At 34.1% G+C, this 23,946-nt stretch overlaps 1 protein-coding gene across 1 annotated transcript; it reads right to left on the reverse strand.

Moving 5' to 3' along the window:
• Positions 1-3,372: 3,372 nt before the first annotated feature.
• Positions 3,373-23,721, reverse strand: LOC130654557 (microphthalmia-associated transcription factor-like). The gene is made up of 11 exons (XM_057457169.1): positions 23,458-23,721; positions 7,472-7,826; positions 6,934-7,185; positions 6,625-6,653; positions 6,326-6,386; positions 6,197-6,256; positions 6,078-6,123; positions 5,948-6,001; positions 5,780-5,852; positions 5,553-5,700; positions 3,373-4,675 (listed from the first exon to the last, which is right to left on the reverse strand). The coding sequence occupies exons 1-11, from the start codon at positions 23,559-23,561 to the stop codon at positions 4,349-4,351; spliced, it is 1,509 nt and encodes a 502-aa protein (XP_057313152.1). The 5' UTR covers positions 23,562-23,721; the 3' UTR covers positions 3,373-4,348.
• Positions 23,722-23,946: the final 225 nt, after the last annotated feature.

Here is a 23,946-nt window from a genome sequence, read left to right on the forward strand (position 1 = left end):
AATTTCCTCGGAATCTGGCTCATTCACCTTCAAGTCAGCAAGTTTTGGCTCTGTAAAATCATGAAGATACATTTGATGCAGCATTTCTGCAATGCCCGAGTCGTGTATACTTTCTTTTGTGACGAAGCTAGTTGCTGATGATAATACGCTTTCAATGTTGCTAATAATAATGTTATGACAATTAATACTTCTGGCGCTACCATTTGACTGAATTTGTCCAACAACACACCAACCAAGCTTAGTTGTAACCGGAAAATGGTCCGCCCTTCATACTAGGGATCAATTCTAGTGGTTCCAGAGCTTTCACACAATTTGCACCAATTAAGAGACCAACGTCCCCTGGAGTTTTCGAAATTTCGTCTTCAATATCATGCAAATAATTCCAACTTGATATCTTTTTTGAAGTAATAATATCCTCAGAACTCATTGGGAGATCGTGCTTTGTGTACGACTTTGGTAACTTGATCCAACATTTTTCCAATTTTGGTATTGCTGTACAAACCTCCAAACCAGTCACTACCGAAGATGAAAACGTCCGATCGCCGTTCATCGTTTTAACATTCACTGAAGTTTTTGGAGCATCAATATCAAGGGCACAAACCAAACTTTCTTTTACAAAGGTCCCTTGACTGCAACAGTCCAGCATTGCAAAGGTTTGAATTTCTTTTCCAGTATATGTATGGCGGAGAATAACAGGTACGACACACATACTGGTAGCATTGTAATTATTTACGAAGCCAGTAGCAGAAGATATTAAAGGTTTCTGCTCGTCTTCTTCCTTTTCTTTATTTGACTTCTTCAGTTTGAAACCATGGAGTCCAGTAGGGTGGTTGCCATCACAGGTTTTACATTTTCTGCGCTTAGAACAAATTCTAGCATAATGAATTTTACTAATTGGCTCATAACATCCATAACAAAGTCTTTTCTCTGATAACAACTTGCTACGATCATCAACTGATTTGGATAAGAATTTGTTGCATTTGTCTGGATCATGGTTTCCGTCACATATCTGGCATTGATTCTTATCAGATGATTTATATCCTAAAGTATTTTTATTTTTGGTACGAGTAAGATTACATTTTAGCTTTCTTCTGTTGTTCGAGCCATTTCCATACATTTCAATTGCTTCACGTGAAAACATAGGGTCACAAACTAGTGTAGCCTCCTCATCTATAAATCTTTCAAAACCTGCAAATACCAGTTCTTTCTCACACTTCCTCAAAGCAAACACTCTTCTATTCCATTTATCTCTCAAATACATGGGTAATTTGGTGAGGAGAAGACAAATGGTGTCTGGATTATCCCATGCATTTCAAGATAATATTGAACACAGATTTTTGCATTTGACGAGAAAGTTATGGAACTTTCTGAAAGCGGATTTATCGCCAGACTTTACAGCAGGCCACAGTCTTATTTCTCTACGATATGAAGCAACTATAGCATATTGATCACCAAATTTTTCTTAAAGTAATTCTCTAGCAGTAACGTATCCAAAGTCTGCGGGTAGATGTATGCAATGCTGTATCAGATCTTTAGCATCCCCACTGGTAAATTTAATCAGCCTAATCAATCTTCCCCTGGCATCAAGAAAATTCTTTTCGACTACTTCTTCAAACATTGAAATAAAATACGAGTAGTTTAATGGGTCACCGTTAAAAGCTTCCATATCTACTTCTGGAGCAGATTGTTGGCGTATCAAGTTGCAGAACATGTCGCTTATATTTCCTTTTTCGGGTAAAGGATTTGCCCATTTATGCCCCAATTCTGGTCTAGCTACGAAACCTGATAGTGACCATTTCTTAGTGTTGTCAGCATGACTAGTTTTATGAATATAGTCCTTTGATTTTAACTTAACATGACTAGGTGGTAACATGACAGATCCCTGAGATTCTCTTTCTAAGTCTTCATATACTTTATTCCGCGCTTGGGATTTGGCTATTTCTGCTTCTAATTCCAACTGCTTGCTTAAGTGTTCTGCCTTCTGACGGTTTTCCAGCAACGACGCTACTGCCTTTAATTCGGCTAACCTGATTTTTTCCTGAATTGCCTTTTCTTTGGTTGATGATCTCAAGTCTGGTCATAACCTTATCAACATCTCTATGGACCTGCACATCAACTTTATCTCCAATCATAACAGATGGTGTTAATACCGACTTTGCATTGTCCGCCTTCCGATTTAGCTTTCGGAGAATTCACTGACATCCTTCCAAACAAAGAACTAAGGTTATCCACTTCTAAACCGCAGAAATACGTCAACCAAACAAACTTCGATAAACTCACAACCTACAACAAAACAAGTTTCGCCTCAACCTCAACAATAAAACAAACTCCACCAAACTTTTAACCTCCACAATAAAACAAACTCCACCAAACCTTTTAGCATCAACAACAAAACAAGCTTCACCAAACTCTCAACAACAACAAAACAATTTCACCAAACTCTCAACCTCAAAAACCAAATAAACTTCAATAGTTCTAGCTGGTAAACCAGGATACTTTAACACTTTTGTTGCTGCCAAAGTAAGCGACACAATTTAACAAAACCCGTACTTGTTTTCAACGGCTAAAATAAGTATACAGAAACTAACTAATATAAAGAATCAATAAGCATAGAAAAACAAACAAAAGCAACAGGGTGGAAACACAAACACAAAGAAAACAAAAAGGGGCTGGTCACACTAACCACAACTAAAATTTGATCAGCCCAAAAAGGGGTGTGGCAAAATGGCTGCACTTGCCTTGGCAAGGCATAGGGCTGCCAGACCAATAGGTCAGCGGATTTAATAATAATGATGTAATGTTTTAAAGGGTCGATCAAGTCAGCGAAAAAACGTTTTTTATAAACATGAGAAACAACAATGTAACAATAATCACGTTGATTTCGCGCACAAAATCTCTCCATCTCTATCTTTGTTAACAAGTGTTTCTCATAAAAACACCTAAGGGAATTTTCTCACCAGGTGGAAACGAAATGTGTTTTCCTCGTTTTCTTATATCTGCATTTACAAAATACACCAGCACAATCAAAGGCCACAGATTTTCCGTTTTAGGGGCGAGGTAGTAAACATTTTTCATATTAAGTGACTCGAGAAAATTTTGAGATTTTAACCGTCAGGAAAAACCTCTCACACAACAAGACCACGGTATAATGTTAATTACAACGATGTTCGTGTTATTTTTTCGAGGAAGAGAGGCCTACACATCTATGATTTAACAAACTCCATATTGGGGAAGTAGCTTGCGCGTAGAAGAGAAGGGGGGGGGAGGTGCTTATTCGGTCATTTACGGTAAATATATACATATCGCCATTCACAGGCTACTAAGAAAACCGTGCTTCACAAGACATGTTTAACATGAAATAAAAAGCACGTATTGTAAATCAACATCTTTTTTTTATTTCTAGTGCCTATATACAGTTTCTAAGAATTTAATGTTTTACCTAATAAAAAGATAACATAGGATGCAACATAAACAAAAAAATAAAATAAGAATATTAAAAAAAAATTCTCGAAAAGGAGATAAATATGTACATCTTTAAATTTAAAATAAACAAGACAATTCAAATTCAAACACTTAACAGTAAACACGAATTTCCATAGAAAGTTATTGGTGAAGATGCGCGAAGATATTTTTTAACAAATTCACAAATACCCCTCGTATTTTTACAAATACCCCCCGTATCTGAAATGAAATCACTAGTTCACCTACATAATATAAAACTTAGACTTCTTTATATTTACCCGTCGCAACAAAGTTAATAAAAAGATATCGCATTTGACATTCGTGTTTCCGTAACATCGTTTTCTAACTCAGCGGGGTCCGCGCAGAGACAGACAGACGGAATACGGCTATTATAATAGACTAGTCGTTGCCCGTGGAAAAATCCACGGGATCACCCGTCCTTTATATTAACCCGCCGCAACAAAGTGGATAAAAATATATAGCATTTGATATTCGTGCGCATTTTTAAAATTTTGTGTTTCCATTACGGGACGCCGCTTTCGCGGACACACAGACAGACGACGGCTGTTATTAAAGAGACTAGTCGTTGCCCGTGGAAAAATCCACGGGTTCGCCCGTCCTTTGAATTTACCCGTGGCAACAAAGTGGATAAGAATATATCGCATTTGATATTCGTGTTTCCGTAACATCATTTTCTAACTTAGCGGGGGTCCGCGCAGAGACAACGGCTATTATTATAGAGATAGCGGGGAAATCAATATAGAAATAGCGCTTAATTTACTGATATAGAGCATGACTTAAAGGGAACCCAAGGTATAAGTCCACATAATTTTCAACCTTGGGTTCCCTTTAACACCTGTTCACTCGTTTAAGTACTTTCTTAATTTCAGCTCTCCATTATCATACAATCCTGATCATCATATTCGGACCTCATTTCAACATTTCTTGGACTGTCCGTGCTGCTACTAATAACTATCTCCGAACTTGTGGCAGGAGGAGCTTTTAACAAGTTGTGTACAGTACTATGTGATGCTAATTGTTTTTGTCTCATTTGCTGCTGCTTCCGATTTTGACCTAGCTGTAGCTGTTGTTTCTGCTGCTGCAGCTGGCTATTGACGAGTAGTTGGGTAAGCTGCGGAGACGTGGCAGAAGAAAGGTCAGGTTCTGGTAACGATGTAGATATATTAGAGGCACGAAGAATTAACTCTAGTTCCTAAAAAAAAGTTTGAACTATTCGCAGGACTTTGATATACCCCATTAAAAATTTCATGTTTTTCTGAACTTTGGTTTATGATTTTTTTTCTCATCTTTGAATTCAAGACGTTTCTTGCTCCGTGAAGTCACAGAACTTTGGAAACAAATATCTACGACACTCTATGGATTTTATAAAATTTCATGAACAGTAAAGCCTGGTTTTGACTGTGAAATAATAAATAACTTCAGCTCACGGCATTCATGAAATAAGAGAACATAAAAAGACGCCGAAATTTTGTTGCATGTTTTCTTGCAACCACAACAGATGCTTCTTAGGTAAATGTTTACGGTAGGTTTTTTGAGAAAACATCAAAGTGAAAACGATTTCAAATAACATGATTAAGAAATCACGTGAAAAAAATTATTTCACTGTATCCAACGTTATTCACAGTACAGCTGTAGAAATATTTACTGAGGTTATTAATTTAATAATTCTTGCAATTGCAACGGTCTTAGGTCAAGAAAACAAAAGAACAAACTTAAAGAACTGAACTCACTATCTTATGAATATTTCACAAAACAGAGACCGTATGCACGACCGTATGTAAAAAGCTAGTCACCAAATACAAACGCACATTTTCATAAAAAAAACCATTTGTTTTTAAAAAAATGTGGTGTTTTTCATGACTTTTCCAAAACAAATAAAACGCCCTGACTTCCTTGTGACTTCAGGAATTTCTATGACTTGTGGACACCCTGACGTTAAGCTCCATAGATATATGCTTCAATAGAATATTTTGAAAAAGCTTAACGAAAATTTAATTTCGCGGATCGCGGATATGGTTACTTGATGCGAAATCTCCACACCGCAACTTTCGGGCAAAGAGAGGAAATACCTGAACACGAAGCAATAGTTTCTTGTTCATATCTTCTAAATTATGGGTTCTATTTTCATAATGTTTTAACCGATCCTTATCCTTCTTTAAACGGCGGATATAGTCAACAGATGATTTTAATATAGTTCCTTTGTTTTGTTTAAAGTCGCTAAAGAACAGAACGATAATAATATAAAATAGGTTAATACAAATACAAGTTTGCGCCAGAAGAAAACCAATCTATTTACTTGTCTAACTTTGGCACCAAAGTACCAAGCTCTTTTATTCTGTCATTAATATTGTATCTTCTTCGTCGTTCAACTATTAGATAAACAGTAAAATTATTAACTTCGGACTGCATGTCTATTTCTACTTTTGAAGTGAACAGACAAAGAAACAGAGACGAAAAGACCTACTCATGTTGTGGTTATCTTTTTTTTGACGTTCTTTCATGAAAGTGTCTGGAACTTCTATAACACATTTACAACAAATGTTAAGATTTGGAAAACATTTAGGTCTGAAGATGAAAGGTAAACTTGTTCTTACCCTGTTTTACATTGGCAGGACATGAAGAAGCAAGTTGATCATGCGACTAAAATAAGCAAATGTTTTGTTTATAACAACCGTGTCTTAACTTCTTATTAAGATAATGAGTAGACACTCACGTCTTGCTGCGTTGACGTGTTTATTCCATAGGTGTCGAAAAGATTATTTGAAGTTGGAAGCTAGAAACAATAAATTATTCTATTATTTCAAAGTAAGAACAATTTAAGGTAAATGAAAGACGCACTCACTGTGGCTGAAAAGACACTATCTGAAAACATGTTAAAATCATGATCTGTAGCTGTGTCAAGTCTGCAAAAATAAAATGAAATTTTTAATCACACAAACTAAGGCTTTACTATTTGCAAAAAAATTAAAACAATAGTGTCAAATAACTGCATTCTGAGAATTAAAAGACATCAATTCATTGAACCTATATGTCGATAATAATAGTTAAATCCCTTTTAGAAGTAACTGCTACAGGCGATATTATTTTAACAGCTGGAAATCAGAACAAAAGAAAGAAAAAAACAGCTGATAAAAACCTTACCCAAACAAATCGTCAAGAACGCTGTCCACCTAAAAAATAGATAACAGCAACGTTTGAATAATCAATGGAAATAAGAAGCCCAAGTCCAATTTTAACATATTTTATATTTAGTGTATATCTCAACAGAATCCTTAAGTATTTTCTAAAAGTGGAACAGACGTGTCAATAACACTTAAATACCGATAGTTAATTCAAAATTAACGCAAAATATGTAATAATGACGTTTATTTTACGATTTCAGAAGTCCATCAGAATTACGCAGCTGCTTTACTTTACAATTTATTACAATCCAAACACTAAATGTTTTACCTCACTGCCGCTAGCAACTGAACTTGCTGTGTCAGGACTATTGGGTGAAATAAAATTTGTTGCAGGATTTAAAAAGCTGCTTGAAGATACATCAGCATTGAAGTTAAAATTATGCAGTGCACTGGGAGCAGAAACTGGCATCATAGACACCGAACTTTGCTGTTGGCGTTGGCTTGATAAGTATTGTTGTACTTGTCTTTTTTGCTGCTCTTTAATATAATACTGAGTCGGATTTTTCAGGTTTGTTTCAACCTAAAGAAGAGTCAAAACGAAGACAAATGTTTCCACGTTTTCATAACAAAATAGTTTTGTAAGTGAAATTCAAAGAATGTCTATAAAAACGACAACAAATAAAAACATGACATTATTTACCTAATTTTGAATTCTGGTAATTTTGAAATGTTCTGTTTAGAACATAAGCCCGCATAAACAAGCACGCATAAACAAGCACGCATAAACAGTTTTGTTTAGGGATTTACTTAATACAGATATGTAAAAAGAAAAATCTACCAGTTATACAACTAATTTTTAAACTTACCTTCAGAACACTACTAGGTAAATTTGTGGGTAAATTTGCACGTATACTTCGCATTGGCACAGCAGAAGTGGATGGCAATGTAAAAGAAGTTGACAAATTCGAAAGAAGTACTTTTTGATTAGATAGCTTTGAGGATCGGAAATCTGGTTTTTCACATTGAGCGGCTAACACTTTTAAGCGTTGTTGTTCTTTTTTCTCAGCCTCAAGAAGTTGCTCACGTTGAAGCTGTAGTTTGAAGTTTGTGCGTGTAAGTGATCCAACACCAATGGATTGCTCTGATGCACTAACAGATGGATCATCTGGGTCTGGTTTAACTTTTATCATGTCTGGATCCATTAGCACTAATGGGTTCGTACTAAAGAAAAGGAGAAGATTATAAAAGAATAAGAGGAAGGGTTTTAGGCACCCAAAAACAAAACTTGGCGACTTACTAAAAAATCTGTGATTTTTTTAAAATTTTACCTGGCAATCCTTCGATTTTTATTAGCTCAGATGTTATATTATTGTAACTCGACTATAAATAATTGAAATAAAAAAAATGACTTGATAAATGAATAAAAAATATGGCAAGAAAACAAACTGTAAGTTAATAAGGAAATATTACGTGAAACTAATTAACTGTGAGAATTCCCAAATACACACTATCAAATAAAACTGGAAATCACTTTTAGTAAATCTAAATTTAAATGTTTGTGTGCTTCTTGTACAATGAAATAAAAAAGCCATACCAAGAAATTTCTGTGGAATACTTAGAATTATGGATATAAATTAAAATTTGTCATCATAGTATGGAAGTTAAGTACAACATTGTAGGATTTACCAACATCTCAAAAGATTGAAGTTGTGCTTATATCACATAAAGTTTAAGAAACACCATTTCTACTAGTGAATCAAGCAAATTATTAGCACACTATCCGCATGACCCTGGAAAAATCTATTCAGGCAGAAAAATTAGATAGATCAATGATTTTAAAAATGACATCATATTTGCCTCGTCTATATTACACATACAGAAAAATAAAAAAACAACATCTAACTGTTCTACCATGGAGACTTGGAAACGGATTAAAATAATGTATAGGATCTAAGACAAAGAGATATTACGGTTAAAGGATTTAGATAACGTCATTAAGCCACAAGTTCCTAAATATAGGGAACTTGCACCCGATTTGTGAAATCTGTCCAATTTGGATTCCTTTTATTGGAAAAGTCAGAGTTCTTAGGGCAACATTTCTTGTTGTAGGTGCTTTTTAACAAAATGATTATTTCAGCGAAAACAATAAGTATTGCCACCAGACCGAGCAGTTTTTGTTGCTAACACTTAAAAGATGGAACAAAAAAATTTGAAAAACAAACAAAACATGTTAACCAAAATCCCAAAAAATCAGCAGTAAAAATAAGCATATTAATCGATGAAGGATATTTATGCCACATAATGTTTAAAGAAAAAACAATGATCACAGTTGCCAGTACAGGCATATATCCAAAGTAAGTGATTTGGGTAAAGGTACAAAGCAAAAAGCAAAATTTGTACGGTTTGCAACAAAGCCTAGAACTAAAGTTTACTGAGACAATTTCTTCACTTCTATCGAAAGAGTTTTTAGGTAGCCGAGAACTTTCTATAGACAACAGTCCTTTGAGGTTTTCACTTTAATCCTGATAATTCAAATCACCAATAACTTGAACATTCGCTACGTCTTGTAATTTTCTTGGTTCTCAAAATAACCCCTAATAATAGCCCCTAATACTTTGAACTTCATTTAAAAGAGATATGTTATATCTGATATACTTTAAAGTATACATGCACTTGCAAACCCCGGCCATAAGTACATGCACTTGCAAACCCTGGCCATTACCAAGGTTACATGCTTTCTTCTTTGAGTAAAAAAAACCCTTTCATATTTTTGCCAAAATTTGATATATATATATTGATAACTCTATTGGTTTTCTTGGGTCCTGGGATGTTTAGGTTATTGGAAGTATAGTACTGATTCAATACTCTTTTTCCTCGAACTCCCTTTTTAACGCTATATTGAACAATCAAAACAAATTTGATGTGTATAATGGATAGTATCGTGGACAAGTCCCTGATTTAATACTTTCGTTACTCAAATTTACTTTTCAATGCTTCACTGAACGAAATAAAACATATTCGATACAAATGATGGCTATTATCATAGACACGTCCCAGATTCGATTCTTTTTTTCCTCAAAATTCCTTGCCAACACATTTCTGAACGAAACAAAACAAATTCGATGTGTATAATAGATATTACCCTGATATATTATGTCCCCGATTCAATAGTCTCTTTTCTGAAAAATTATCTTTCAAAACTAATTCAAATGAAGAGACAAATTCAATGGGATTACAGAATTGTATTATGGACAAATCACTTGTTCAGTACTTTCTTCTTCAAAATTTCATTTTCTGCGTTGTATTCAATGAAACAAAACAAATGCGATGCGTATTAGCAGTACTTTGGACAATTACTGGAATTATTCCTGGAATTTCATTTCAGTCATAAATTTAAGTAACACAGATTGGCGCATAAATCAATTAGCAATGTGCAATAACGAGTTCTGGAAAGGATTGGACATCCATCTGTGCCGACAATTTGTAGTACTTTAGAAATACGCAGTGACTGGTAATTACTAGAAATAACTGCAGAGACTAGGAGGTGTCTTCTTTAAAAGGGTTTATTCTAAATAGATTTTTAAAAGTAATTATCTGCTTCTGTTTCACAAGTCCTTCACAGCTTTCTCCTTGTCAAGTAAAAAGAGTGTTACTTGACAAGTCAAGATAAGGACAAATGCAGAATGGAAATGAATATGGCACACCCGCCACTTTCTCTCATATCAAAAAATCAGAAATCCCTCAGAACGAGGGTAAATATAGTCACCATTATAAATAATCAGAGATGATGTATAAAAATGCCTGGAAAAATTGGATAGAAAAAATCTGTGTTAAGGTCTGCTTTATAATGGTCAATTTCAGGCAAAAATGTTTACACAGCACAAGAAAAATTTCAGGGAAAATGTTTGCGTGGAACCACAGCCTTCTGAATTAACGACGGCATTCAACTTTTGCCGTCGATGAGGCATGGCATTCTAAATTTAGTCACAACTTTTTTATGTGGAAGAAGGACTATCCTTGGTTCTGGTAAATAAGGTTTGTTTCCTGTATGCAATAAATCACTCACATCACACAATAAATAGGTATATCCATGCACGCACAAAAAGTTTGAACTTTCGTGTTAATGTTTTTTCTTCATAGAAACCATATCTGATCTTTATTTAATCTTTTAAATGTATGTACCGTAGCTCTATTTGTAGATTGAGAGTAGGAAAAAATGAAAATTTTAAATTAAAATGCTAAAAAAGTGAATGACATGTGAACTAGGTCCCAATATGTTTTTTTCTTCGCAACAACTTTGAGTCGAATATTTTTGTTCACTCATTCAACGCATCACAAACATCGACATGCCAAGTAAAAAAAAAGTGGATAGCTAATAATTATTTACTGAAAACCTGTCGAAATTATTCATCAAATTAATGCTTCTGCCTCTTTTATCAAGGCACAAGTTGATAAGTATGTTGTGGGTACAAGCGTTATTAAGAAGTGCAACTTCTCAGCTCATCTTAAAATGAGTAATAACGCTAAAGCCCTAACGAAGCCACATAGACCCCTGGTAATCAAAAATCTATTGTTGCATGTGTCAGAGTCTTGTGGTGCCGTTATCAAATCCAGTTAAAACGCATTTCTCCTTTCTGTGGCGTAATTTCTCAAAAAAAAGGCGGCCTATGAAACATAAAACACTTGAAATGTTACTTTGTGTTGGCTCAGATAGTGAACAAACCAAAGAACGGTATACCGACGCTGTCAGTATGTTTCTGAACACCCTGATGGAACAATACGCCGGAGGAAAAGTTGTCTGTAAGGAGCGTGTACATCAAAACCTAAATTGACCAAACAACCACACCACAATGTTGCAGGTGTCGTTGCAGAAATCTCATCTGAAGATAACGATGGTGAATTAGAACATCAAACTGTTGAGAATATTCTGTTAGATGGTATCTCCGATAAGGAATGGAGTTCTGATGACTATTTAGGGGCGGATACAGGAATTTAAACAAGTTAGTCTATTTTTGCGGAGCGTAGCGGAGCCATTTCCTCATTAAATCAGCCAATATAAGAAAAAGGAAGTACAGTGGAGAGTATACAGGATTTCCATACGATTTCCGCGCCTCGTCCCCTATACATCAAAAATATTAAAAATTCCGTCGTTTTGGGTCAGTTTCCCAGCAATGTAATATGGTGATTCTTTAGTACATTTGTTAGTGAGCGAGGCAACTTTTTTTTTTAAGCATGGCGATGGAGTTTTTGTTGTTTTCTAAATATTGTACCAAGGGAAAATCTGACGCAGGGACAATTTCAAGAAAACGAAGAAATTGTACGCAGCTAGCTGGCAAATATATCACTATTTTTTTTACATTTGATGAACTCCTTCTTATCCTTACTAACACCTAAAGCTTCCTAGCATAAAACTGCCGACTTATCTGGAATAATATTAGAACCTTAGATGGGCAGTATATAGCTAGCTATAGCTACTTTTGATGAGTTACACATAGCCTAGCTAGCTAGCATAAAAAGGAACACACAGCTAGCTAGCTATACATATACTACGTGAGTGAGATAATTCTATTCTGTAGAAATATATATATCTGGAAACTTGTTTTTTGTTATTACTGACGCTTTTATATAAATTTTGAAAAGCAATATTTGTGCAATCAACACCCACTGAAAATTATAAAAAGTTCCTGTGCAAGATCAAAATTTAATCGTGACACACCGGGATAGGGATATCACATTTTACAAAAAACTTTATTGAAACTTCGGTTTAAATGCAACAGCGGAAACAGCCTGTTATTACCCTGTCCTAGACGTTACAGTTAACTTCTTGTTATAATGTGCAACTGTAAAATTATGTATGCATTTATCCCCTGTTGGTCTAATGTTTAAGACACTCTTGCAAATGAGATTCAGGTTCAAATGCTGAAAAGGGCTAGGAAAAACTTCCACCTATTAGCTATAGTATTTATATTGAAAAACAAGTGAATCTTTGGAAAAATTAATATTGCATACATCTATCCTAATAGCACACAAACTACGTCATTTGTGACGTTGCAAAGTGTAATTTTATGTATAGCGGCTGGTCCAGCATATTTCTTCGGTTTCTAATTACAACCACTGCTAGTCTGCTTTTTTTCTTCTACCATTATCCCTTCTACTGCTATAGCAATAAATGCCATGAAAGATATACATGTTCTTTATTTGGGATTTATTGTGAAAACAAAAATTTTTAAAGCTTACCTCCCGAGAAAAATTAAGTTGACCTAAATTGGCTCATATTCATACGTGATTTACGAATATAAAGTTTATTTTCCTTAATTCGCACTTATAAGTTAATAATGCCTATTCAAAGATTCAAAAATTCACCTCCGACACGAGGTAAAACATGCGCAATGTTGTTTTATAAATTTCTTCACCTTGAGTGCTCTGACGTCACCTGTTAGAAGATCGTAAATCATCTTCCGCATTGAAATTTTTTACTCAAACTTTAATAGTGAAATTCATTGGTAATGAGTATGTTTACCCCCGTGAAAATATCAGGAAACTTTGAAAATGAAAACTAACTTCGGTTGAGAAATCATCATTCAATTGCAATACCGAGAAGCTGTGACGCAAAAAAAGAAAAAAAGAGCGACAGGGAAAATGTTGTAGAATTTCAATTTGAGCAGGCGAAATACTAGACCAAGCACTGACTCGGATTTCAGTTGGGAGAGCTGTGATGAGGATACTATTCAAGAAGAAGTCGCTTCACTTGTTGCTGTTGTTGTAAGGACGTGGTGCAAGTGTGGAAAGTGTAAGATAATGATGAGCGAAGCGGAGTGTCGTTGCTATTGCGGGTTAGAATCCGCGAATATTTTTAATTTGATCAGTGAGTTTTGATATGTAAATGTATTCCAATTAGATAATAGCGCATGAGTTCGATGAATGACGATAAAATTGAAAAAATCTTCTAACCTTCTTTTTGTTTTTTTCTTTCAAACTCAGTTCTAAAGTCAAAGAACTCGGAAGTAAAATGAGCTTCGCAGATCTTAAAATTATTTGGAAGCGTATCCTCTCTCTTGATCAGTTTGATCCATATAGTTGGTTGTTTTGGATCTTTGGGAAAGTTGAAAAAAAAATACACCTTGTTTCTTTTGGTGGTTAAGACAACTTAAGTCGGCAAGAAGCCATATTACTATTTAAAAAAAAGGATTCGTCCTTATTCATCAACGTGTGGATCTTCTTTATACAAAACACATCATATCACATCCGCAAAGTTTTCGCCTCTCATCCCGGGGGTCCGAATGTGAGCTTCTAACTAGTGACGTCAGGCGCATAATTATACTCTTAAATGCTGGCAAACAAGTGAGGTGAAGGCTTAAAAACATGAGGTAAACATTGTCTGGTTTCTTGAGTACTGTAGTGATTTTAATAAAATAAACGTTAAATTGTTTTTTCTGAAGATGTTATGAATCGATTTAGGTCAACTTGATTTTTCTCGGGAGGTAAGCTTTAAAAAATTTTAACTTAACGTGTAGACAGGTGTATTATCTGTAACTGAACTTATAATTTTTTTCACAACTAAACGGTCCGTTCAAACTTACCGTGTATTTTAGGCTTGAAGAAACTTATATTGTTTTTAGCAGAAGAGCTTGAACTTTAAATAAAATAAATAAAATTATAAATACAACCTTTATGTGTTTTTTTCAACCTTGTTCCTAGTATTTATTTGGTTTTGTCATGAAAACTATGGTGAAAACGAAAGGTCATGTAGAGCTAGTATATCGCAATTTTTTTCACTATATTTTTTTCACATGTAATGAACTCCTTAGCATTTGCCTTGCTGATTCCTCTTCCTGTTTCCTTGCCTGCTTTGCCGTGCCCTTTTCTTGCAGTGCTCTTTTTTGCCGCGCTTAATGCCTTTGCCTACCCTTCCCATGATTTTTCTGGTGCCTGCATACTATGCCCTTGCTTGTGCCTCCCCTGCCTTGCCTACCCCTGCCTTGCTGATTCCTCTTCCTCTTTCCTTGGCTGCCTTTGCCGTGCCTTTGCCATGCTTAATGCCTTTGCCTTGACAACCTCTCCGCAACACTTTAACACTTTCTATATACTTTCATTTATAGAGCCCAAAAATGCTTTGTTTTTGTAATAGATCTATCACTTTATGGTAAAACGTTTTGTGTTGATAAACCTGCTAGGCACAAGAAACAAAAAAAGGCGTTTTTTACTAAACTTTTTTGCCTTTCTCGTGGACTTATCTGATTATTTCTCATTCTTGAATTTTTAATGTTGTTGTCATTGAACCAAGTTAATTTTTAATCTCAGATTTATCAAAAAATGATAGTTTTTTCGGCGTTATGACCAATTGTTTAAATACTTGTATTGGCACATAATTCTGTTAACATGATTCACTTTATATTGACCTGATATAAATTTGAGACCTTTTTTTATGAGCTATTTAATTTGAAATATTTGCACCTCAATATGTTCTATACTCCTGGTACACATAAACTTTGAGTTGTAAGGGGGGAGATTTTCTATTAAAGTGCCTGCCCCTGCCGTTCTCTGGCCTTGCCAGTGCTGACCGTTTCTTTGCCTGCACTTCCTATACCTTTTCTGGTGCCTGCCTACTATGCCCTTGCCTCCCATGCCTTGCCCTATCTTGCCTACCCCTGTCTTGCTAATTCCTTTTCCTGTTTCCTTGCCTGCCTTTGCTGTGCCCTTTCCTTGCCGCATTTAATGCCTTTGCCTTGGCAACCTCTCCGCAACACTTTCTATATTGATTTTAAGAACTACAAATTTTTGTATACCGCATTGTTTATTCTACGCTGGAGAGCATATTTGAATAGCTTTTTGGAGACCAGCCGAATAAGAGTACTGTGAGTATCTGTATTTCACAAGCCACTACCCCTTAATAAATATTCTCGCCTTATTTGACTTACTTGTGTTAAAATTATGGGGGTTGGCTTATGCTTTTTACCGTCACATGTTACCATTACTTATACCTTTTCACCCCTAATACAACAAGTAAGTCAAAGTACAGCGAGATTAACATAGGGAGTACACGCTACAATTTTTACAGTGAATAGAGCAAATAACTAAATTTTGTGCCCCTAATAAAACAACATGCAATGTTTCTCGCAGGATAATTAAACAGCTTCTTATGTATTACACCACATCATTGATGAATATGCTCTCAACTATATAATACATGCATGTGTGTATTATGTGTGGAAATTCTATAGATATTCAACCCAGAGCATATTACAAAAGCCACTCTGGAAGATTTTTGTGCTTAAGCGAAATACTTTTTTGAAATTGCAACAACAAGCCTTTTGACGAAAATTAAGTACGTCCACCCGACTAGCTTGACATACCCTAAATCCGCCACTGCTATTAGACGTTTAACCTATAAGTTATATATTTATTGGTTTGTTTTGTTAAGATCAAAATTTAATATTATGAAAATATAGTATTGACCAAAAACTTTGTTTCACCTGTTTTGTTGTAATTATTAGCTGCCTTTCAACTTAATTTAATTAATATATAAATGTTTTTTGTTTAACAAGTAGTCATATAAATAATGTTTGTTCCACAAGTACTAACAAAGTTTAATTAATGACTTGACTTTAACTTTTTTCTGGCTGTGAACATTATTGTAAGTTGTATTACGCTTGTTCTAAATGCCAAAACAGCAACATTTGTGCAATGTGCAGGTGTAAAAGAATTTTGTTACTTCACATTTTTGGCTTTTTTCGTACTTATTATGTTACGCGATTGCTCACTGAAGGGAAAATATAAAAACATTGAGGCGCGATTTATTGGGTGAGTTTTTTTTAGGTGAGCATGTTTCCTTTAATATTGTATGGAGTGTTACATAGGTAAGTGACAATGCTGTTGTGTTCTGCTGATAAGTAAGTTTTGGGTTTAATTCATTTTCCACGTTATCTTGTTACTTTTTCCTACGTAGTACATGCTATTATAAAGTTTGCATGTGTGGCTTCATGTGTAAGTGTGATCGTATGTGTCTCCGAATATTGACTGTAATGCTCTTGCGTTGTTGGCAACTATGTTTGACTTGAAGCGTCAGCCATTGGGTATTAGTGAGCCATTTGAACTGATAGGCGAGTTAGAAAGATAAGCAACTATCCCTATCAGACATAGCTCCTAAACTATTAGCTAGGAGAATACGCAATTTGAGAATGAGGAAAACATCTTAAATTCTTAATTGCAGTGCAGCATGGTGGACTTTGTACCATCTGTTCCCAGTAGCGCACTAATAAATAGTGCTAAAAAAAGACTATTTTTTACAGTACTGGAATCAGGACACCTAACATCGTGGATCGCGTATCATGCTCGTCGCGCACGATTCACGATGTTGCCGCGATAGTAAATTTTTGTAGCATCGTGAAAGTCGCGATCCATCGTGGAGTCGACTTTCACGATGCATCGTGACTTTCGTGATCCATAACGCGACCGTCATGATACCTCTTTAAATATTATAAAAATCACGTAATTAATGTCATGAGAGAATAGCGTATTTAAATATGAATAATTGTTTTTTGTTTTTTTTTAAATCAAAAATATTTTCGTTGTCGTAAGCTTTTTTCTTGTTTAGACTTATTTAGTTCTTTTACGCGCCCGTCCGACCCTAACTTTCACAATTAAAAAAATAATAAAATAACAAACATTTTCTTATCCCATCTCGTGAAAAAAAAAGATTATGAATGTCGTAACACCCTCCTTCGTTATGATTAATATATGTTTAAATTTACGCTGCTTGCTAAAATCTTAAAAAATATAAAAGAAATACAGAATATGCTTGTGTTGTTTTGAAAGTTATATTTATGCAGCAAGTTATTCTCCTCCCACTTAAAATAATGTAAAAAAGCTTCAAGTGTTCTTTATATGTTTTTTCCGCAGTCTTATACAAAAATCTAAATAAATCTAAGTGCAAGTTTTATTTACAGAATATAGTTTAGTTACCAATATTTTAAGTCTTTCGCAGCATTAAAGTCAATTAATAATCATAACGAAGGAGGGTGTTACAACAAGCGTATTCGGCCTTGTTTTTATATCACATTATCTATATGGTAGACTATTTTAATCGAAAGATTATACATTTTAACTGGCGTAATATAAATCGTTGGATGTATAGACAAAAGATATAGCATTTCTTTCGTGTGCAGAACAATAACATTCGCATAAGCGTTTACAAAATCGGAGATACTTTAACAAATTAATTCATGTGTGAATAAAAGATGTTCGTGTGCTAAAACAATAGAGACACAAAGGGTAATTAACTTTTTAAACATTTTTTTGTGTTAATCCCTTAGCAGCTGCAGTAATTATAAAAAACAATAAGCCACACAAAAATCGTTAAAGTTCTGACGCTACCAAAAGCTCGAGTAAAAGTGATAACTATCGTGCACATGTAACATTACATTTAGGCGGTACTGTACACTATAGTCTGTGAAACTTTTTTGCACTTAAATATTAATTTTATTATAAGACTGCGCAAAAACATTAAAAGAACACTTAACTTTTTTATTAAAATAAATTTTGTGTTTTATTATTTTAAATGGGAAAATAATAACTTGCTGTATAAATTTCGAAACAGCCTATGTATAACCTGCTGTATATCTTTCAAAACAACGCAGGTATATTCTGTATAACTTTCGAAACAGCACAAGAATAATTCTTGATGTAGAGCTTTTAAAACAACACAAAAAAACTTGCTGCATAACTTTTGTACGATGGCCCCTATGGCTCACTTCTCTTCTCAATAAAAACACTTCTCTTCTTAGTGAAAACACTTCTCTTCTGCATAACAAAACTTCTCTTCTGTATAAAAACACTTCTCTTCTGTATAAAAAACTTCCCTACTTTGATACACAAAGTTATCTTCCGTTCGAAAGACTTCTCTTCCAAGTGCAAAACACTTCTCTTCCAAGTGCGAAACAATTCTCTTCCATAAGCTCGAAAATTTCTCCGACTGAATCTGGTCCTTAATATATGAATTTATCCAGATCTTGTTTATAAATAAATGGCACACCCGGGCCCTGCGCATTGGAAATTTTGGACCCAGTAAAGTTTGCATAAATTCTTACGGGGGCATATTAACGTTTCTACAAAATTAGATTTTTCGCGGGAAAAACTTTGCGAAATTTCTAGTTTCCACTAACTTTGAACCTTTATAATTGCGATTCGGCGAAACTAGAACGTTTTGCGTGTTACAATTGACCCTACTTTATCTGGGAATAAACATTGATTGTGATGTCTGTTAGGAACAGAATTCGTGGTTTACAAAAACCAAGATATTTTTTTTGCAGCAATAAACATTGTGATCTTTGTTGGGAAAAGAACTCGTGGTTTTCAAAAAACAAGATATATATTTCTAAAATCCAAGCATTTTACATTGTTACAGGTGTTGTATTACATACATCTTTCTACTGCACAAATCAAGGCGATATAATAATCAATAGCTTCATGAGCTGTATCTGGCTTAAGTTTGGAGAAACCCTGAAGAACTGTTTCCGCAAATTCAATACATTCAGGCTCATTATCGTGATCTGGTACAGATAGTTCGCTAAACTCTTCTAGCTCATTAAGATCTAAAGTTTAAAAGACTCGCAACCATATAATTCTGGATTCTGGAACAAAGTACAATGTATCAGGCCTTCCACAGGGAGCAGTAGCACCTTTGCTTGGTGCTAACAGAAGTTGATTCCAACGAATCGCAAATTCATTAAGGTTCTTTCTGATCAAATCCATAAAGCAGTAGCGTACACATTCAGCAATGAGTGCATCACCAGCATCTAAAAATCATAAGTCAGCAAGCTCTCTAAAAAATAACCTCCACCAACTTGGTCTGTCTTTTGAAAGTTGTGACCAAAAAGACTCAATTCTTTGTTTAGCTGTTGGTGTACCAACAATAAAACTGCCAGTGCCAGCATTTTCGTCATTATGCTGAGTACTTAATGCAATCTCAACAGCTTCCAAAATACAGTTTTCAGTACCATCATCAGACCTTATTCTTGTTGAAAAAATATGTCACATGGCGAGGGGACTGGTCCCGTGTAATAAACCACAAAAGGTTAAAACTACGGACCAATGATGTAAAATTGCAGACCAGATTTTAGAATTCAAGTTGTAAAGAGCCACATGCAGAGAAGTGTTAAGTGTAGAAGAGAAGTGTCAAAATACTGAAGAGAAGTGTTTCGTTATATAGAAGAGAAGTGTTTTTGATTTGGAAGAGAAGTGAGCCATAGGGTCCATCGTACTTTTGAAAACAAGTTTTTTAACATGCAAGTATTTTTATCTTTTCACCTTGAGTACTAGTTACATTTTTTTAGTGAGACAAATTATTATTTTTCTTTTGCGATTTAAAAATATAAACTGCGTGCGTTATGCGAAAATACATAGAAAACGATTTTCGTAACACCCTCCTCCGTTGTTGTTTTTTATTTTTTTGTTGTTCCGACCATTTATACATTCTCGATAAAATTATTTTTATTTCGCCGACCGACAGACCGTAAACTACTATCTACTTCGTGCGTAGAACAAGTAAGTTGGAGTCACCTTATTTCTAAAATCCAATTTCTAATAAAAATACAAGATGCAAAATAATTTTTAAATGTAAAAAAAACAAAAACAAAGACACAAGATTAGCTATACATATCTATTGTTTAATATTTTTAATGTTATTCACGATCCATCCCAACAATCACGATTAATAGTGACGATCGCGATATCATCGTTATTTTTTTATACTTCGCTCTATCGCGAAGCTCTTCGTTAACATTTTTTTCTATCGCGATGGTCACGATAGGATCGCGGATCGTTCGTGTCGCGCATGATACGCGCTCACGATGTTAGGTGTTCTGATTCCAGTACTGTATTACCTATACTTCGGCACAGTTTTATTAACATTTGGGCACCGGTATTAAATCCTTGGAGTTCATATATATATGCAGACTACATGCGCAGGTTTGTCTGTGCATGCGATTAATCCCGCATGCAAATTTTTCTTTTCTTATGTCTGTGATAGCTTTCTGAAATTATGGACATTAAAAAAAACAGCGAAATATGAAGTCAGAAAATGATTTAAGAAGACTTTGCAACCCTTATCGTTGACTTCTTTATCTTTTTCAGTCTTTTTCATGTGCGTAGAAAACCGCGTAGTTAAAATGCATATTTTTATAAATTTGCTAATTCTTTGTAATTTAAAGAGATCAAACAAAGTTAAAATAAAAAATAAGGAAATTAATAAAAAGAAAGCAAGACATGCCATTAATAATAATAATTGATTTATGAATTTATTTTTACATCTTTTTCACGATGTTTTCTTGGCATAAAAAGAAACAAAATAATGAATTATTACAAATTGTCTGTAACAACGACATACGGAAGATTCTTTTCTCGTGTTTTTATAATTTTACTATCCATTTTCATCTTACCAATCATAGTGTGTATAATAAAATGAGTGGTAGTAAAGGGAAGGCCAAATTTTATGTGTCTTTATTGTATTTTTTAATTTTTTTTACATTTTTTGCGGCCACCTGTTGTTTGAAAGTAGCAAATATAAAAAAAGGAGTGAATATTATTCAAACTAAATTATAACATTTTTTACTGTTTTAACAGCATTTATCAATTTAGTCCTGATCACTATAGATTGTGAAATATATGTCAATAACACCTAAAATGATACCTGCCATGCTGCTATATTACCAGAAACAAATCATTTCAATATGTTCAATGTGATTGCAAAGATATGAATAGATTATAGAATAAACACAAAAGAAAAATTGATCTTCAGAATCCGGTTTTGCGAGAGTGAGGATACCTCGTTATTGAGAAAGAAATAAAGCACGTAAATGAAGTAAGTATTGGGCTCTTTTAAAAAACTTTGTTCAGATTAAATTTTAAATGTGTATTATTTGTGTCATTTGTTATTTATATGTTCCGTTCAGTAACATTTTTGTGATTTTATAATTTAAGCTTTATATATTTATAATCGTCTTTCGGAGAAATAAAGTTCAAAATAGGTAAAAAATTTTTTTGATAGTAACAGAATATTATTATAAGGAATTTCATGATCCATCCTTAGCATTAAAATGTTAAATATTATTTAGCCACGCTTCAACTTTCTGGAATTTAATTCACATTAAATATTGTTTGTCCCACAAGTACTTACAAAGTTAAATTAATGACTTTACTCACAATACATGGGTTTAAATTCCTGACTGTTGGGACTTGCTCTTCCTATGTTCCCTCGCCAAAACAATAGCCCCTGTGTGGTATATGGATGTAAAAGGAATTTTGTTCGTACTTTTGCTTCTTGAAAATTTAATTTTTAAAGATCATGCGCGCACCGCATACACAGAATTATTGAGGCGTGCGATTCATTGCAAATAAAATCTTACAAAATGGTCTTTATATAGTATCATAATTTGTGAATTTCTGACTTGTCTGGGATTTGACATGTTTTGTAACAGATGATTTTGTTACAAAACAAGAGCACTTCACTCAGACTTCACTACAAAGTCCAATTTGCCTCAATGCGATAAAAAAAAGATAGTAATCTTATTCTGAAATTGCATATCTTTTAGAGAACCATCATAATGTTCTTATTACCAGACCAGTGGTCAGACCTTCAATTCATTGAAATATAGATGACTGATTATTTAGGGATGGCTTTCAGGATCAGTTCAAAAATAATTTCAATTTGTATATATATATTTCATTTGAAATGATCTGATTTTAATACAATTTTTTTAAAAAAATTACCAATAAGTAGCTTCATTCGTTTTACAATAGTTTCAAATCGCTTTATTTAATTGAAAATGTTTTCATATTACTCCACATTTATTTCCCATTGCTTCCAAAAATTAAAATTTGTTTGTTTCAACACTTTGTTAAATTTATTTCAATTCAAATTGTTTCAAAATTGCTTCAAATATAACACGTGTATCAAACCTTATTGATTTCTTAAGAAATTTAACTATCAAATTTGTAAATATCTGCATTCTTTATAACAAAAATATATAACCAAAAGAGATTATAAAAAGCAAATAAAGATTGCTGTAGGTGATTAAAAACAGTCAAAATAATACAGGCGATAAGCCATGAACCAGTCAATTCCCAACTTTATTTACAGGTAGAGGTATCTTTTGATCTTGAAATTTAAATATTTTAGCTTGCCTGTAGTTTATATTTAAAAAAAATTTATCAGTGAAAAGATGCTAGTAGCCAGCATATATATACAAAAGCTTCTAACCATATTAATAAAATCATAAGCATTGAGAAACTTGTCTATCAGGAAATTACAAGATTTCCTGATCTGGCAACTTTCAGTTTTTTTGAAAGTTGTTTTGATTCACAAAAAATGATTGCGATACTTATATACAAAGATTTTAAGGAAATATATATATAATTATAAAGATTTTCAGAAATTTTCATAACAAAGCAGTTCTCCCCTGGTACTAGGAGAAAAATAAGACCTGGACCTACGGAAATTCGTGTTGAAGGTTGCACAAGAACTAGTCCTCAAAATTTTAAAATATTTTCTAAATTTTTTGCTGGTTTTAATGGTTGAGGTTAGAAATTGCAGAAACCATGCTAGCGCTGCAGAAACAAAGCTGGCGCTGCAGACACCCGAAAACTGAAACTAGGAAATAACAAGTACTTTTTCCTGATATGGAAAAAGGTTCCTGATATAGAACAGATGTTCATTTCTGTAAAATGACATGAACTGGATTACAGTTTAATTACTGGTTTTCCTTGACTGACCAGCCAGAAGTTTTGAACCATACCTACCTAAACAACTCTATTTACCGTCGTATATTTTAGGGCAACGTAAAATAAATCATATTACCTGGAAGGAGTCAGGCTTTTCGCTTTCACTTCGTAGCACTTGTGGTCTTGCTCTATTTCTGCAAAGACGTCAAAGTCCAGATCTATTCCTGACTCAGATAACATTGGGATCACCTTTAACTTCTATCAGAAGAAGAATATTTTACGCAAGAACCCATCAAGGCGAATTTACTACTGGGAAAGGATCATTCGTTTGGTAATCATAAACACGCTTTTGGAAGGTTGTTTGTAATTTTATTCCGTTTTTAGCCGAACTGCATTGTGGTTTTACGTCATCCGAAATGACAAAGTGAGAAGAACTACTCGATCCCCGTGTGGGTTGGAGATGATTATAACGGAGTCACTGGTCAATAAAGGCTAGTGGAAAAATCCACTTAGGCTGGAGTAGAATGGAAAAAAAAACAATAACTTGAATTTTAATGACGTCTACCTCTATTGTGTAGAGCTGAAAGTGCTGATGAAGACAATGTATAGGATCGTGGGCTTTTTG

The sequence above is a fragment of the Hydractinia symbiolongicarpus genome, chromosome 8, assembly GCF_029227915.1.
Source record: "Hydractinia symbiolongicarpus strain clone_291-10 chromosome 8, HSymV2.1, whole genome shotgun sequence".
Taxonomy (NCBI): Eukaryota; Metazoa; Cnidaria; class Hydrozoa; order Anthoathecata; family Hydractiniidae; genus Hydractinia; species Hydractinia symbiolongicarpus.